Source organism: Heptranchias perlo, chromosome 1 (genome assembly GCF_035084215.1).
Source record: "Heptranchias perlo isolate sHepPer1 chromosome 1, sHepPer1.hap1, whole genome shotgun sequence".
In the NCBI taxonomy this organism is placed as follows: Eukaryota; Metazoa; Chordata; class Chondrichthyes; order Hexanchiformes; family Hexanchidae; genus Heptranchias; species Heptranchias perlo.
The window spans coordinates 49,328,531-49,347,459 of NC_090325.1; the positions used below are offsets into that span (position 1 = coordinate 49,328,531).

At 40.7% G+C, this 18,929-nt stretch overlaps 1 protein-coding gene and 1 non-coding gene across 3 annotated transcripts in view; both read left to right on the forward strand.

Moving 5' to 3' along the window:
* The first annotated feature begins 228 nt into the window (after positions 1-228).
* The window catches only part of zfr (zinc finger RNA binding protein), a 61,976-nt gene continuing 43,275 nt past the window's right edge, over positions 229-18,929 (forward strand). Inside the window, exons 1-5 of one of the 2 annotated variants that reach the window (XM_067984821.1) lie at positions 229-586; positions 838-926; positions 1,127-1,208; positions 16,804-17,080; positions 18,209-18,332. In XM_067984821.1, coding sequence (XP_067840922.1) covers positions 890-926; positions 1,127-1,208; positions 16,804-17,080; positions 18,209-18,332 — 520 coding nt within the window. In that variant the 5' untranslated portion in view covers positions 229-586; positions 838-889. The remainder of the gene's footprint in view (positions 587-837; positions 927-1,126; positions 1,209-16,803; positions 17,081-18,208; positions 18,333-18,929) is intronic. The other variant, XM_067984812.1, reaches the window with a different exon arrangement.
* Positions 15,126-15,274, forward strand: LOC137331388 (small nucleolar RNA SNORA66). Its single transcript, XR_010965449.1, has one exon. It is a non-coding gene; the product is annotated as a small nucleolar RNA SNORA66 (small nucleolar RNA).

An 18,929-nucleotide genomic window follows, 5' to 3' on the forward strand; every position in this document is an offset into this window, starting at 1 on the left:
GCAATATTAGCATTGCTGAGATAAGACTAACCCAATGTGGTGGTGTCGTCCTCATAAAGAACACATTTTAAGCTGTATTTTCCTGTGCAGAAACGAATTCCTTAGATATCTGGTAGCCATGTAGTGTAAGGAAAAACAGGTCACTAAGCTGCTGCAAAATAATTTATTGGTGCACTGGAATGCTGCCAGCAAAATTGGGACAAAACCAGGGTGTCCAGTCCTCTTAGCACGAGTATGTAAGAAGAGCTGTAAATGTGTGAGCCTCATGCATAAGACTTGACAGGGCTGGATTAAGATTGTAGGTTGCATACTTGCCAAGGTCAGACCATTGCCAGCACAAACCGGATGAAAAAAAAAGCCGTGAAGCACATTGCAAATCCGTAGAAATGAAGAGAGCAGCTGTTCTTACAGCCAGCCGCACAGAAACAAGGGGATTTTTTAAATAGATAGATATCATACAAAAAAGGGTGAGTTGATTTACTCAAATTTCTGCTCCGGTGGGGGAAGGGAATCAGACGGAACAGAACATCGAATGTGGATCTGACTGCTGCACCAGCCTTCCCTCTCTCTGTGGACTGGATATAAGGTTTGGATTTTCATTACAAAATATGTTGATAATTTTTTTGTTTGTGGCTTGTTTGGATAAGAAAAAGTGCATAAATACTCTCTTTTGTTTGTTGTCGGTCTTTCCTCGTGTTATTTTTGTTTAAAATTAAAATGCAAGTTGTTGTTGTTGTGTTTTTTTTTAAATAAAAAGACTACAACTCCCAGAAAGCATCGCTGGCGCGTCGCATGCGCATTGCGGCTCCTCCTGAAAGCTGACGTATTTCTCCACAGGTTACACACTTGAAAGGTGAAAGGTCGGAGTTGGTCGCGCAAAGAAACCCCCATGATTCCTATATGCCCAGTTGTTTCTTTCACCTACGGTAAGTGGAATTGACAATAAAAAACCTTTTTAAGAATAAGAAATGGCGCCGCTTTTGGCCTGTGGAGATTGCTAAAGACTTTATTAAAGAGATTTTTCAGTTTGCAGAAGCTGAACGATGTGATGTGTGGGCTCTGATGATGTTTTACTGGTCTCTCCCTTCTCCCTCTTGTTTGGTTGGGCGCTTCGCGTGGTGCTCAGTGCCCGGCCGGCTAGGCGAAGATGCCAAAATGGCTACCAGTAACTACTTTGGATTTACCCATGGTGGTGCTGCGCAGTACAGGTACGTTACAATCGCACACATTCACTCATTCCGCAGCTTTTCACACTTTCATTCAAATCGGCAACACCCCTCCCCCCCCCCCCCCCTCTCTCTCTCTCTCTCCCCACCATTCGCGGATCTTGTTTTTTTTTAAAGCCGCCTTCATTTAATTGAAGAAACTCTCCCCTCCTCCCTCCTGCCAAATTGGTACATTTAAAGTGTTGGAAAATGAAGCGTGACCGCGCGGGCTTTTCCTTTTTTTTTGTTGGGGGGCAGATTATTGATGCTCTTCCTCCGCTGTGTATAAATTAAAACTCTCTTTTGAATTGTAGTCACAAAATGGCGACACGGTGTGAGGTTTCTAATAATGCGGGTGGGTATTTTGTCAGCTGGTTTTTGTTTTGATTGAAATTAAACTTTCCAAAAAAAAAAAATGATGTGCTCCTTCCTTCGGGCCCCCCAACTGTTTGGACCTACCTTCGATTTTTTAAATCGCGTAGGTTTGTAACGGTAACGCACGGTCCTTGCGGAGGATCTTCATGGATCATCAAACAGGTGTGACTGGGATCTGAGTCGGAGCCCTTTATGCAACAAAGAGGGCAGGAACTCAGGATCCATCAGCGAACCCGTTCCTCACTTTTATTTGCGTAGCCAAATTTTTAATAATTTTGTCGTTGACATTTATTTAAAAAAAAGTTTACCCACATTTAGCACGTCCGATGTGCAATTGGTGGTTGTTTATTGATTAAATGGGTCAAACTAATGTTTCAATTCATGTTTGGTACTTCTCCCTGTCCAGTGTTTCCCTTAAGGATACCATTCAGTAAAGGGACAGGTTTTAAAGTATTAATGCAGAAAAGTGCAACCTGATGCTGTGATGTCACCGTATAGTGCTAGGTTATTTATGTTTGGCAATTAAGAGTCTTAATATGTCAAGTTTTCAGTAGTTTAAATGAGTGAAATGAATTGTAATTCGCATTTGTAATCTAATTTTGTTTTCTGATGAATGTTCTGGCACACTAAAGATAGGATTTTAAGGAAGGAGGGAAATAAATACTGCATATAATGTGTTGTTTTATACCAAGCTTTGCTGCCTCAATTCAAAACCAAGTCATTCACAGTGTTAAATTCAGTAAAGCTCTCCCAATTATATTGCTGGCTTGCTGCAGGATTTTGCTATGGGATGTTGTGGCACTACCTGCTGATGTAAGAATGTGATTTGAATTTGTTGCATTTTGGCATCATTTGGTATGTATGTTTGTGTCTGAAATATATTTGGGAGTAAAAGAAGCAAGGAAGTTGAACGTCTCTGGAATTGGTCTTGAAATAAACCTATCCTTGGAAGTTACATGACAGAATTGAATTGGAGCACTTAATTTGACCCTTATTGCTTCCTCTTGGAAGTCTCACGTTGATATTTTAATTGCAGTTTATGCTTTTTAGAAACGACTGACAGAACTCGAGACACATGCACATTCACATAATGTCACTCAAATAATCACCACCTTGGCTTATACAACTCAAAAGTAAAATTGTAGCACATGTCCCAGTAGTTACTGTAGCCATGGTAAGCAGTACCAAACAAATCAATTTGTTTTCTGAAAGTGTTGATCCCAGATGCCTATATTATTGCTTTATTTTTTCCTAGAAAAGTGTTGCAATATTAGGCACATTTAAATATGTCAGTCTTACAGTTCTGTGAAGTAGCTGATATTTTGTCTAGAGAATTGGGGCAGGGTTTTTGTGCAGTGGGGTAGAGTCAGGTGGGTGGAGAGAAAAGTGCAGGCCAGGCCCCAGATTGAGATCTGGTAGTGCAATATGTGGGCTTGATCTGTCAGTGACTGCTGCTATGCGTGAGATCAAAAATAACTTGGATTGACGGGAGCAGTCTTAGCAGTGATCCCTGAGACAATGTTACCAGGGATCATTGACCAATGAAATGAGATTGCCAGGGCCAGTGAGATTTTACAGTTATGTGGTTCCCATAAATCATTTTTATGGCGACAAATGGATGGATTGACATTATTTATATACTTTCTCAAGACCTCCTGATTTGCATGCAGTGGCCAAATAGGGGAGGTGTAGTATCCACACTACTGGACAGCTTATGACAGTTGAAGGTTGTGATCACTCAATTGTCACTTTTTTTTTGTTGCTCCAGCAGTTCATAAGGTGGTCCTGCATTTTAATTGCAACAAAATCCATTGTCTGGTATCTTGCCTTCCAAAATAGTCATGGTGACTTAACATTTAAGCTTTTTTTTATAGAACAACTACTCCTGTAGTAACTTCTGAGAATGAGAAAGTTTTTTTTCTTTTTTAAAAAAAACTATCTGCCGTTGCATATCTCTTCCAGAAGTGAGGCTAGCTAGTGAAAGACATTGTAACTGGGCCGCACGAGTACTTTCAACAGTCTGTCCTTTGGTTGGGAGGGCGATGCCTATTTCTCTCGGGATTGGTGAGAATGGCTCCTTAGTGGCCAGAGAAAGAGGAATGTTGTAAGTGCCATGATGAGTCAGACGGAGCTTCTGACGATTCATAAAATTGGTTCAGTGATAATCAAAAGCCATTCTGATCTGCTCTGTTGAATTGAGCTTGTTTTATACAGACTGTTATATGTATAGCTTTTTTTAAAACAAAATCATTGAATAGCATTTAATAAATATAACATTGTAAAATTTGTACACATTCTCTGTCCATGATTTCACACATCCCAAGAATGTTATCTCACACTGCACTCTGAATCCTAAAATATTAGTCCTTAAGTAGACTTGACTATGAATGCTCTCCTGGTCGGCTTCCCGCCTTGCAACCTCCGTAAATTTGAGCTTGTCTAAAACTTTGCCTGTATCCTAACTCTCACCTAGTCCCGCTTATGCATCACCTCGGTGCTCGCTGACCTACATTGGCTCCTGGTCCAGCAATGCCTCGATTTTTAAAATTCTCATCCTTGTTTTCAAATCTCCCCATGTCCTAGCCACTCCCTATCCTGGTAACCTCCAGCCCTACAACACTCCAAGATCTCTGCGCTCTTCCAATTCTGGCCACTTGCGCACCCACGATTTTCACCGCTTTGCTATTGGCGGCCGTGCCTTCATCTGCATAGGCCCTAAGCTCTGGAATTCCCACCGTAAACCCCTTCCCTCTCTACCCCTCTCCTTTAAGTTGCTCCTTAAAACTTACCTTTTTGACCAAGCTTTTGATCACCCGTCCTAATATCTCCTTATGTGGCTTGCTGACACATTTTGTTTGATAATGCTCCTGTGAAGCGCCTTGGGACATTTTACTGCATTAAAGGCGCTATATAATGCAAGTTGTTATCCTGAAGTAGGTTGGTAGTTAGCAGAATTCAGACATCACTAATGCTTCTGAGTCTGCAAGTATGTGGTTATGTTACTAAATCCAAAAAAGGTCTGGAAAAAGTACTTTAGTCCCATAAATATTTTTTCCCTACCACATACCAGTTAAAACCTTCAAAAACTGGGCACATCAAAGTATGGATTTCTGTGGATAAATAGATTAAAACTAAAAGTTAAAAAGGGAGGCATATGATAAAGTTAGGGATAACAATACTAAAGGTAATCGCAAGGAATATAGAAAGTGTAGTAAGGAGGCAAAAGGAGAGATTAGGTGGGCTAAGAAATGATCTGGCCCAAATTACCTGAGCAGAAAAGTTAGTAAACAATAAAATGGATTAGCAATGGGGAATCTTCAAATTAGATGGATAAAGTACACAATACCTATGAAGTATACCTACAAGATGAAAAGCTGGTGTATTAAAGGGGTAGAGTATGATGGATAGATGGATTAATAAATAAACTAAAATGTAGGGAGGCTTGAAACTTCGGATAACAATACTAGAAGATAATCATGAGTATAGTAAGTGTAGTGGGAGGTGAAAATGGAGATTAGAAGGGCTGTAAGAGAATGTGAAAAAAGGCTAGTGGATAACACAGAAGGAAATAGTAAGGGATTTTTAATAAAGAATAATTAAAGAGGGTAGGACCGTTCAGAGATGAAAGAGGGCGTCAAATTGTGGAGGGTGGTGGTATGGCGGATGTATTAAATAGTTTGCATCACTTTTGCAAATGATGGTGGAAATGAGAACATAGGTGTATGAGAAGAGGATATGGAACAATCTAGCAAAGGGGTTGGTTCTGAAAAATATGAGCAGAACCTGATCGATAATTCATCAGGCCCTGACAGCCTAGACAGTTTAAAGAAGTTGGTGAGGAGATAGCAGAGGCTCTGATAGTAATTTTTTAATCCTGAAATATGCAAGTTGTGTTCTGAGGCTGGAGAGTAGCCAATGGTACATCCTTGTTCAAGAAGGGAGATAAGGATAAACTAGTTATTTCAATGTCAGTTGTGGACAAACTCCTAGAATCTATAATTTGAGAAAATAGTAAGCATTTAGAAATTCATGGGTTAATCAACAGCCAGAATGAATTTGTTAAAGGCAATAAAAACAGAAAATGCTGGAGAAGCTCAGCAAGTCAGGCAGCATCTGTGGAGAAAGAAACAGTTAACATTTCAGGTTGAAGACCTTTCATCAGAACTGGAAGATGTTAAGAGTTAAAGTATTTGAGCAAGTATAGAGCCTGGGGAAGGAGGGGAGGAAAGAACAAAAGGGAAGGTCTCTGATAGGGTGGATGGCAAGAGTAATTAAATGACAAAAGGGTTGATGGTGCAAGGCAAGGAAGGTGGTAATAGGACAGGTTAAGAAACAAAAGGTTGATCAGTAGCGACTATAAATGGCAGTAGCAGAACCATTACCAGCACTAGCTAACCGAAAAAATGGGAGCAGTGGTTATGATCTGAAATTATGGAAATCAATGTTGAGTCCGGAAGGTTGTAAAGTGCCTAAACGAAAGATGAGTTGCTGTTCCTTGAGCTTCGTTGGTACATTGTAAGAGGCCGAGGTCAGAGTAGGAGTGGGAAGTGGAATTAAAACGGCATGCGACTACTCCTACTCTGACCTCGGCCTCTTACACTGTTCCAATGAAGCTTGGACACAGGGAACACAATCTCAAAATTAACTGACCCGTGATGAGAGCTGTAAAAGACTGCAGAAAGACATCGGTTAGAAGAATGGACAGAAATGTGGCAGGTGCAATTTAATGTGGATAATACATTTTGGGATTAAAAAAACAGGGAATGGGAGTATACACTCAGTGGAAAGATATTGAAAGGTGTGGATGAACAGAGAACTTGGGGTTCAAATACATATCTCCCTAGACTTGCACTGTCAGAGAGTTAAAGCCACAAAAAAGGCTAATAGAATTTTTAAGTTTTATGAATAGGGACGTTGGGTACAAGAGTAGAGAAGGAATGAAAATTTCAAAATTATGAAGGGTATTAATAGTGACGAGAGAGATTAATTCTTCTGGTTTGGAGTCGGTGACGAGGAGGTCATGAATTTAAAATGGTCACCTTGAGGAAAGAGATCAGGAGAAATTTCTTTGCACTGAGGCCTATTGGAGTATGGAATTCTTTGCCACAGGAAGTGGTTGAGACAGAGACCATTGCACCTTTTTTAGGGGAAATGGATAGACATATTTTTGAAGCAGAAGATGATACAAGGCTATGAGGAGAGAGTAGTGCATGGAATTAGTTTTGGATTGTTCTCTCAGAACTAGGCAAAATGGCCTCCTGTACTGTAAATTTCTATGGTTCTATAATTAACTGAAATAGAAGCAAATGGATGAGATTGGGTCATTGAGAATCCTCTCTGATTCAGAGTTACAGAAATCTATTTAGGCAAAGTTTTTGTTTACACATAGCTGAACAGTCTTGAGATTTTTAGTGAAACTTAAATTTTTAATTGAACCCTTTGATATCTCTTCTGCATCTGTAAATGTTAACATTAAAGATGGTAACCCCACACTTTTGAGGAGCTCACTTGCCTCTGAAGGATCGCTGAGTTTATTTGATGTGTAGCTGAGCTATTGACCAGGAAGACCCCTGATTTGACTCCTGGTCTCCACTCATTTAGCTGATTTCAGCAAGGTGGAGGTTGGGCTGCTATAGTTGGCCTCGGTACCAGTGGAGGGCAGAGTCAGGTGGTGCTTCTGCTCCTGATCTCTACCCAATGACCCCTGTTGGATGTTCGCATGTGTGAACACGGAGTGAAGAAAAGGCTGCACTTGGCCGTGATGCATGATATCACCCACGTCAAGGCCACATGTGCATAATGGCCATGAGCCCATGGAACTGTGCCCCAGCAAGGAGGCAATGTCTCTAGTGGGGGGGGGAGAGAAAAATTGGTGGAGTAAATTTTTAAAAAACTTGAAATTATTTTTAACAGATTCTTCTAAACTAGGTGCCAACGGATTACTTCTGGGGCTTAGTCTAAATTCAGTCTAGACTAATGGGATGAAAATATTTTTTCTGTTCCAAAGATGGCTGTTGAGTACAATGTTGTTAGTACTAGGTTTGTTCTTCTGAAGCTAAGACAAAGTAGAGAACTTTTATCTTTTAGCTTATGCTGTGCCAAGCCCAGGAGTGCTCAATGATGATGCCATTCAGTTTTCAGCATACCCTTATTTAGGATAAAATTTGGTGGGGTGGAACTTCCACCTATGGTTATGCTCTGGTTCTGATCCTTTCCCAAATCACAATGACTGGTTCATTTAAATAATTGGTGTAGGAGCCTGCACATGTGGTTCGGCTGGGTGCCCGACCCATGGAGATAACTGAACTCAGAGTGGCACTGTGCTGCTTCACAGAGGAGAAGCCTGAGGCCTGGATCGAGCCCAAAACAAAGGTCAGTGAAATAAATAAAGTTACCAATGGAACTGTGGGGCGACTCTTCAAAGGTGATTGATTCTTCTAGGATCGATTATCATTTCCTTCTGTGCTGGGCCCTTCACTCGTCCCTAAATGGGACCTACACCTGCTTTCAGCAGCCATGTAGATTCTGTTGGGCCTATTGGGGCACTTCGAGCTGAATTCCCATGGTAACCCAAAAAGCACTTTTATACTACCATGTCAAATTAATGAGGGTGGGGAGAAGAGGAATCTGCCCTTCCTGTCTCTGCAAATTTGCTGGGCAATGGAAAAGGGTCAAAAATTGAGCAGATGCACGTTCTGCCAGAAGGGTCAGTAACCAGAGGACACAGATGTAAGATAATTGGCAAAAGAACCAGAGGTGAGATGAGGAGAATTTTTTTTACCTAGTGAGCTGTTGTAATCTGGAATGCACTGCCTGAAAATGGTGGAAGCAGATTCAATAATAGCTTTCAAAAGGGAATTGGATAAACCCTTGAAGGAAAAAAAATTGCAGGATTATGGGGCAAGAATAAGGTAGTGGGACTAATTGGATAACTCTTTCAAAGAGCCGGCATAGGTATGATGGGCCGAATGGCCACCTCCTGTGCTGTATCATTCTAATTCTATGAATTTATCCAAACCTAATGGCTTTCATTTTATAGATAATGTTTGTATGCTCATGATAAGTACACATTAGCTACAGCTAACTGAGAAAATCAAATTTTCATATATTGAAACAAAGTGCCAGTTAGCACGCACAACTCTCACTCCTCATTTAGCTTCCTTCTCTGATATACAAGGTAGTTAGCACGTAGTTAAACTGAGTTAACAGATCTTAGCCAGGATAGCAGTTGGGGTGTACAGATTGTGACAGAGAGGAAAAAATCACCCTTAGCCCTTGCTTCTGATTGTCATCTTTTGATCCCTGCTGGAAAATGAATGTTCTAGCTTGGCTGTGATGCCCTCTGTGGTAGAATAACCGTTTAACATTTACTGCCTAGGCTCACGCATGAAGAATGACTACTTGATGAAAGTACCAGAGGAACTGTATTCCAGTGAAGTTGACACCCTCAGGAATGAAGGGAAAAATTTGGAGGGGAATTTTCACAAGGAACACTTAATGAGTGCTCATTTTAAATAAAAAGGAAGTGGTAGCTTATAATTTAAGTAGATTTACAAAAGAACAAAGAGTCAAAGAGCATTCATTACCTCTATTTACTATATATTTTAGGTAAATAATGTCTAATTTTCACACAGGCCTGCTACTGCAGTCCTGAACTGAAAAACTCAAGTAATCTTGATGCATGCTTTAATTAGAGTCAGTAATGCTATGCCATCTCAAACAAATAAATGCAAAGGTCTGAATTTGTTGCTAATTAAAACTCGTTTATAGTTGAGATCTTGGTTGACAGCTGAGATGAATAGCCTTTCCAGAAGTCGTATTAAGGAAACAAAATATTTATAACCGGACTCTCGAGTTCATTTGTAACTATTAATGCCTAAATGGATACATTTTAATATATTCAACCATTAGGCATTGATTTTAAGTTAGTTGATAAAACAGTGCAGACAAACTTTTTTTGTGCTGAGCTCAAATTGTCAGTTTCAGTAATTTTATTCAAGGTAGTTTCTAAGAAATTCCTAATTCTAGCTTTTTCTCTTTCTTCCCCCTCCCCCTCCCAGTGTGGAAATGTTTAATCTTCTGTAATATACAACCCCTTAATCAGAATGAATGCTCTTATTTGGAAGGCAGTAGTTTTGTCTTTCACTAACTGAGTTGTAACCACCCATAATACATAATAAAACTTATACTGTGTGTACACGAAGGTTTTCTTGTTGATCCAACTCTCTGGCTTTCAAGATATATCTAAACTTAAAATGCCAACCTCACTTAAAATACTAGATTCCTTATGAAATTAAACATGCCCAGAACTGTCCATGTTATGCTCATACATCTGTATGGAATAAGGTCACTTTCAAGTAATCTTTGCATTTATAGCTAGTGATGATTTTGGCTTTTTTTTTAAAAAAGATTAATTTTTATTTCTTAGATCTTTCCATGGCATGCACTGTCTAGCTGAAGGACAGACAGGGTCCTGGCTTCAGGTTTTTGCCGATGTTGGTCTGTAACAAGCTGTTAGGTACTCAAAAGCGGCTTCAGGTATTTCTCTTCCCCCCACCCCCAATCCCATTTCTTCATGTAGAATAATGGACGCGAATCTGCATCTTAGCATTTTGCCACTGCATTGGAACACTTAATTCTCTGCATAGCAGCTTCCTGGATTATTTTCAAACTGGCATGGTAAGAGCCATTTGTGGGTTTGAACATTAAGTGACTATCATTGCGTTAAATTGACAAGCTTTCATCAAACCTTTTGCAAATCAGTGAACAAGTAATTACATATGTGTTTTATGCACTCAAACATGGAAGTATAACTTTTAAAGTTGCCTTCCCCCACTGCTGAATTACTGCATTATTGTAACTTTATACAAATTTCTGCTTTGGTTTAATGCCAGAAGTTAACTTAGACCAAGTACAAAATTCATGCTTCAAAAATGCGTAGAAGCATTGAGCAAAAAATATACTGTAGCTTTAAGAAGCGCATTTTAGCTTACCATTGAATATATATTTTCTTATATTTTGACTGTAAGACTTTGTAATATTTTTATAAACTGATTGCTACTCATGTTGCTTTAAAGAAGGTTTTGAAGGAGTGCTCTTGTCGAGCCCATCCTCCGCTCGTTAAATTATGTGAAAACCATGGGCAATCACCCTTATTTTAATTTGTTTTTCTTCCTCTGCAAACCGGCCATTTTGGTTCCGTCTCTAGGGAGATGGGCTGCTGATTTTTCAGGATGGGAAACATGAACACATTTCCTGCTGTTGCTACATTTGGGCTGGTTCTTCTGTGTATCCAGCTGCTACTAAACTTCAGGGTCCCATTTGACACACACAGAATGACTCGGGTGTTAACCTGTAGTCCAGGTCACAGCAAAGCAACTCAAGTGTGCCACTGTCCTGCGTTTGTGTACATACAGAACTGGTTTCCATGTAGACACATTCCTGCATCAAACAACCAATTAATCTGTGTATGCATGAGTGGCTGTGACACTCATTTATGCAAGTGCAGTGGTCAATGATTGAAAGAAATAACTTAGATTTATATATCGCCTTCCATGACGTCCCAAAGTCCTTTACAGCCAATGAAGTACTTTTGAGGTACAGTCACTGTTATAATGTAGGAAACATGGCAGCCAATTTGTGCACAGCAAGGTCCCACAAACAGCAAAGTGAAGACCATATAATCTCTTTGTGAGGTTGGTTGAGGGATACATACTGGCCAGGACACTGACAATGACTCCCCAGCTCCTCTTCAAAATAGTGCCATGGGATCTTTTACGTCCACCTGAGGGGGTAGACAACGCCTTGGTTTAACATTGCATCCGAAAGACCGACAGTGCAGCACTCCCTCGGTACTGCACTGTAAGCTTAGATTTTGTGCTTCAGTCTCTGGAGTAGGACTTGAACCCATAATCTTCTGACTCATAGATGGGAGTGCTACCACTGAGCCACAGCTGACACAGATATCGTGATATGCGTAATGTCTGGGGATTTGCATTCTGACATGCGGAATCTGACTTGGCATGTTTAGTGGTCAGGTTGGGAACTCCAGGAACCTGTTAAACTAAAGTGGCAGGGGGTTGGGAACCTGAGCAGGGAGAGAGAGGAAAGCGTAACAGGAAGGGACAGAAGGTATGGAGTAATAGGTAAAGTGTTAAAAAAGGAAAAAGCAGGAACTAAGCGTCACAAAACAGATTTGAAAGTTCTTTATCTGAATGCACGTAGCATTCGTAATAAAATGGACGAGTTAACGGCACAAATAACTACGTATGGGTATGATCTTGTGGCCATTACAGAAACATGGCTGCAGGGTGACAACGACTGGGAATTAAATATGCCAGGGTATTTAACAATCAGGAAGGACAGGCAGGAAGGAAGGGGAGGTGGGGTGGCTATGTTAATAAAGGAAGGAATCACTAATACAGAGAAATGATATTGGGACAAAGCATCAAGATAATGAAACAGTTTGGGTGGAGATAAGGAATAATAAGGGAAAAAAAATATTAGCGGGCGTAGTATATAGGCCTCCTAATAGTTGCAACTCTGCTGGAAGAAGTATTAATCAGGAGATAGTCGGGGCATGTAATAAGGGAACAGCCATAATTATGGGGGATTTTAATTATCATATTAACTGGACAAATCAAATTGGGCAGAGCAGCCTTGAGGACGAGTTCATTGAGTGCATCAGGGATGGATTTCTTGAGCAGTATGTAACTGATCCTACAAGGGGGCAGGCAACCTTGGACCTGGTCCTGTGCAATGAGTCAGGATTAATTAATAATGTCCTAGTTAAGGATCCCCTTGGAACGAGCGACCACAACATGGTTGAATTCCATATCCAATTAGAGGGTGAGAAGGTTGATTCTCAAACAAGCGTACTGAGCTTGAATAAAGGAGACTATGATGGTATGAGAGCGGAATTGATTAAAGTGGACTGGGAAAATAGATTAAAGGGTAAGACGGTACATGAGCAGTGGTGTTCATTTAGGGAGTTATTTTACAACTTTCAAAATAAATATATTCCACGGAGGAAAAAAGGGTGTAAAAGAAATGACAGCCATCCGTGGCTAAGTAAAGAAATCAAGGATAGTATCCGACTAAAAACAAGGACATATAAGGTAGCCAAACTTAGTGGGAGGATAGAAGATTGGGAATTCTTCAAAAGACAGCAAAAAGTAACTAAAGGATTGATTAAGAAAGGGAAGTTAGATTATGAAAAGAAATTAGCAAAAAATATAAAAACAGATAGCAAGAGTTTCTATAGTTATATAAAAAGAAAAAGGGTGGCTAAGGCAAACATAGGTCCCTTAGAGGATGAGACCGGGAAATTAATGGTGGGAAACATGGAGATGGCAAAAATGCTGAACAAATATTTTGTTTCAGTCTTTACAGTAGAGGACACTAAGAGTATCCCAACACTGGACAAACAGGGGACTCTCGGGGGGGGGGGGGGGGGGGGGGGAGGAGCTAAATACGATTAAAATCACTCAGGAGATGGTACTCAGTAAAATAATGGGACTCAAGGCGGATAAATCCCCTGGACCTGATGGCTTCCATCCTAGGGTCTTGAGGGAAGTGGCAGTAGGGATTGTGGATGCTTTGGTGATAGTTTTCCAAAATTCCCTGGACTCAGGAGAGGTCCCGGCAGATTGGAAAACTGCTAATGTAACACCGTTATTTAAAAAGGGTAGTAGGCAGAAGGCTGGAAATTATAGGCCAGTTAGCTTAACATCTGTGGTGGGTAAAATTTTGGAGTCTATTATTAAGGAGACAGTAACGGAACATTTAGATAAGCATAATTTAATAGGACAAAGTCAGCATGGCTTTATGAAGGGGAAGTCATGTCTGACAAATTTGCTTGAGTTCTTCGAGGATATAACGTATAGGGTGGATAAAGGGGAACCAGTGGACGTAGTGTATTTAGACTTCCAGAAGGCATTCGACAAGGTGCCACATAAAAGATTATTACTTAAGATAAAAAATCACGGGATTGGGGGTAATATTCTGGCATGGGTGGAGGATTGGTTATCGAACAGGAAGCAGAGAGTTGGGATAAATGGTTCATTTTCGGACTGGCAACCAGTAACCAGTGGTGTTCCACAGGGGTCGATGCTGGGTCCCCAACTCTTTACAATCTATATTAACGATTTGGAGGAGGGGACCGAGTGCAACATATCAAAATTTGCAGATGATACAAAGATGGGAGGGAAAGTAGAGAGTGAGGAGGACATAAAAAACCTGCAAGGGGATATAGACAGGCTGGGTGAGTGGGCGGAGATTTGGCAGATGCAATATAATATTGGAAAATGTGAGGTTATGCACTTTGGCAGGAAAAATCAGAGAGCAAGTTATTTTCTTAATGGCGAGAGACTGGAAAGTACTGCAGTACAAAGGGATCTGGGGGTCCTAGTGCAAGAAAATCAAAAAGTTGGTATGCAGGTGCAGCAGGTGATCAAGAAAGCCAACGGAATGTTGGCTTTTATTGCTAGGGGGATAGAATATAAAAACAAGGAGGTATTGCTGCAGTTATATAAGGTATTGGTGAGACCGCACCTGGAATACTGCATACAGTTTTGGTCTCCATACTTAAGAAAAGACATACTTGCTCTCGAGGCAGTACAAAGAAGGTTCACTCGGTTAATCCCGGGGATGAGGGGGCGGACATATGAGGAGAGGTTGAGTAGATTGGGACTCTACTCATTGGAGTTCAGAAGAATGAGAGGCGATCTTATTGAAACATATAAGATTGTGAAGGGTCTTGATCGGGTGGATGCAGTAAGGATGTTCCCAAAGATGGGTGAAACTAGAACTAGGGGGCATAATCTTAGAATAAGGGGCTGCTCTTTCAAAACTGAGATGAGGAGAAACTTCTTCACTCAGAGGGTGGTAGGTCTGTGGAATTTGCTGACCCAGGAAGCTGTGGAAGCTACATCATTAGATAAATTTAAAACAGAAATAGACAGTTTCCTAGAAGTAAAGGGAATTAGGGGTTATGGGGAGCGGGCAGGAAATTGGACATGAAGCTGAGTTCGGATCGGTCAATGCCCTGTGGGTGGCGGAGAGGGCCCAGGGGCTATGTGGCCGGGTCCTGCTCCGACTTCTTGTGTTCTTTAGATTTGTGGTTGGGATCAGATCAGCCATGATCTTATTGAATGGCGGAGCAGGCTCGAGGGGCCGATTGGCCTAGTCCTGCTCCAATTTCTTATGTTCTTATGTTCTTATGTTGAGATGGGTTGACTGAGCAAAGTTAGGTTGCCATTGCTGCCACATTTTCAAAGCAGGGTACATTTATTTTAAGTAGTCTCACCAGCTGAGAAGGGCCCATATTTTGGGAGTTGGCAGCACTAACAATATAAAAGCTTCTTACGGGGTTCCCATAGATCTCACTACTGTCTGGATACCTGAAATCGGAGCGGTTCCTTGTAGAGGGGCAGCTGAATTGGTGGAATATCATAGGTAGGAAAATTAGTAGTAATGGTACCTCTTACGAGGTAGGAGATTTCTTTAGTCGGGTTTTATAGTATAAAGTACTAGGCAGGTACTCAACGGCAAACTAGATCACTAGCCCTGCATGATGTTGCTGGAGCGAGGGGAACAAGTTTGCGACATTAAATTGTAACTGTGGTAACAAGCAGAACTCCAACTAGCCGATTCAATTTATTTTGGCTAGTAGCACTGTATCACATACAAAAGAGAAAATGACGCTGTAACGGATTCTTCCTGTTCATTGTTTGACTATTATAAAGGATCTTTCAGTACTTAACAACTAGCCCTTTTGATTGCTAAATTTCCTCTACAGCATTTAAAGTATGTTTTCTGTCAAGTTTGGTAACTTTCGTCAAAAAAATCTCTACATTTAAATGTTAGCTATAGATTCCTTTTATAACTTTCTAGCTGCTAAAATGTTGTTGAATGTTAATTTTAAAAATGAGAATGAGATAAATAGGCCATTTAATTTAGCCAGTCAATGATTTAAACAGATGTCATATTTACTGTTTTGGAGGTACTCATATTGGCTGGTTTTGAATCTTCAGAGAGATTGATCCAGCCAAATAGCTCCCTGGAAGTATAAGGAAAGAATATTTAAAGGTTAACTGCAAAATAATACCTTAGCATAGCAATTGCATTCATTTCTTTCGAAGTTGGTTTGTTTATCACCTATTCAAAAGGTTCCCAAGAGATAAAATGAGGTCTGATGTTGCGATTGATGCCGTAGCTACAACAATTATACAGAGAGGTTTTCACTTTATCCTGGTCTTGTTCTCAAAACATAGCTAGATATCAGGGCCAGTGAAGACATTTGTAATCTAAAGTACAGAAGCTGGAGAGCAAGAGAGGCAAAAAAACCACCCAAAAATGCTCGGTTTTAGCTGGCTAAATTCTGGTGGTATTTCTGCTCAAGCAAGGGGATCCCTCAACTTTGGCTCTGCCAATCTACACCGTAGCTCTTTGGATTTTCATAAGTGGGATGTGGCCTTACAGGAAGAGTGTGCAGTCCATGTCTGACAAACAGAAACTCTATGTGCGTGGATTTCTCAGCTTGGTTTGTAGACTGCAATGATAGTGGATTTCTTGTGTATCAGACACTCATCACCTCTCTCTCTTCCTCTTTCCCCCCCACCCCCACACACACAATGTTAAGATGGTAAAACGAATAAACATGCAAGTGTAACTATTTACCCATAAAAGTACCTTTCCTTCTCTCTGCCACTCCTGCTGCCCCCCCCCCCCCCCCCCAGTACTTTGCATAAGCACCCATTCTCCATCTGTTAGCTTATATGGTGATTGTCAAAAGGTTTCTCTTACTATGGGGCAGCAACAGCTTGATCTGACCCTCTCCATCATCTCTCCCCACCCTTTGATCTCCACAGGGATCACTGTATAGTGATCAGGGATATGAATCACTCTCAAATCCTTAAAGAAAGCCCTATTCTGTTTGACCTGGAACAAGTATTGCAGTTTTTCAAGTTAAAAATCTGAAATGCAATGGATCCCAGAAACTTTTAGAATACAACTACGAAAGCAAAATACTTCAGCTAAATACAAATTTAAAACTGAAGTTTTCTGAAACAGGTTAAAATCATTTTATGCACTTAAAACATCACTATCTATACTTACATTTAAAAAAGCTACAGTGACTTGGTTATGAACTTGTGGCATCACTGCTGTTTGAAAGTTTTTGAATTTTCTAAATATTGAAAATGTTTTTTGTCTTTTTGACTAGCCAACAGCCGGCCACTGGCATTGCGTACTCCCATCCAACCACAGCTGGCAGCTACACAGTCCATCAGGCCCCTGTAGCTGCTCATGCTGTGACAGCAGCCTATGCTCCTGCAGCTGCTACAGCAGCCAGACCTGTTCCGGCTGCTGCCGCAGCAGCTGCCGCCACCGCAGCCTATGGAGGGTACCAAACAGCACATACTGCAGCAGACTACGGATACACACAGCGGCAGCAAGAAGCCCCTCCTCCTCCACCACCAGTTACATCGCAAAATTATCAGGTACAACTTAAATATCAAATCGTAGTAATTGTTGATGGTCTCATTTCAGCCAATGTTCGGAACAATATTTGTTTCTTGCAGAGGTACCTTCTTTCTACTCTTCTCCCTTCCCACACCCCCAGAAAAAAACGAAGCAGCACAGGGTTGGAGAAACAATGATCAGCAGTAGTCACTACCCATTTTACATGTAATAAAATACCTTTGTGCATATCCAAACTTTTTTGTGTTGATGCGTTGCAATGTGAGACTGCCAAATTACGTACCAAATGTTCTGCCACAAGGATATGAAAACATCTCGATCAAGGGTGGGACAAAGAAGGTTAAGGGGGAATCTAGTAGAGGTTTTCAAAATTGAAAGATTTTGAGAGGGTAAATAACTTGTTGGTTGAAGAAGTGTAACAAGGGCATATCAATTCATCAGAAGAATGAAGGAAGAGGTGAGGAGAAAATTTTGCACAGAGGAATAATAGGACATGGAATGGTTCATCACAAGTGGCTTTGAGACCAAGACTATATCTCTTAAAAGAGAATTGGCTAAATATTTCAAAAGGAAAAATATAAAAGGCCATGAGGAAAGAGCTGGGTGTAGATAGCTCCAGATGTGGAGCTGGCACCAGCACAGTTAGGTTGGGCCAAATGACGACCTCCTGTGCTGTGATTTTAATGATTCTAATGCTCCCAGTATTTTATTTTAATTTTTAAAAATTTCTTTGTTGATGGAATTATATTTGCTTTCTGGGTTATAGCTATTTTCAAAATCAGCATCTAATATCCATTCAGTTCTTGTTCTGAACAGTAATCTTCAGTGTACAGTGCAGATGATTTGTCAAGTCATTTTTTTCACTAAGATTTGAGCAGAGTTTTAACGATTGTCTGTTGTGTACGCCTTTTGTTAAGCTTGGTGTATTTTTTTGAACAGATAAGTTGATCCTATGTATTTTGTTCTGTATTGATGCAGCCAAAGTTGACCAGTAAAATGGACCTTGATCCGAGGCATGTCGCCCACATTAAAAGTAATAGACCTAAATTCCTTTAAGACATGCCTTCCACTTTGGATATTGAAAAATATTATCCGAACAATGACTTTGTAACCTAGCCAGCAGCTTCAATTGAATCTTTTCAATTTAGGACACCTACACGTATGTGCGTTCCACAGCACCAGCTATAGCCTACGATAGCAAACAATACTATCAACAGCCTGCTGCTGCAGCTCAGCCACAACCCACTGCCGCAGAAGCCTACTATCAAGCTGGTGAGTCTGATACTGTTAAGGAAATAGTCATCAAAAGTAAATTATGGTGGGTCTGTAACTCACAGATATCAATACCTTGAGGGTAGGGCTTTCTATGCAGTCTATGTATTGGTATTACATCTAAATTTCTAAATGTTCTCTCGAGTGACAACAGAAAGGTTGACTACACTACTGAGCTACTTAAATCAATCTTTTATGTTTTTGTTTGTTTGATAATGCAGCTATTTATCTGACTGGATTAGAATGGTATTCTCGCTACTATGGTATTCCTTTTCAGTGCTCTTTCCTTGTAGTTTTGAACTTGCTGATGTGTTTCCCATTCTATTTGGATTGAGTAAGACATGGTAGAAAGGTGAATAGCATAATTGGATATGGCTCCTGTATGGATGAGGTGGAACACTGGCCCTTTTTTTCTTTCTCCGATGACTGATCCTCTTCCTCCCACCCACCCCCAAAATGCCACTTGACACTAGGAAGTTGTTGAGGAGTGAACCACATTTGCTGATTCTTAACGCTCATTTAGCTGCCGTGTTCGGGTGACTTGTGCTCTCCTGATGCCTTCAGCTTGGAGAGCAGACTTCAGAACTGTCCCAATTG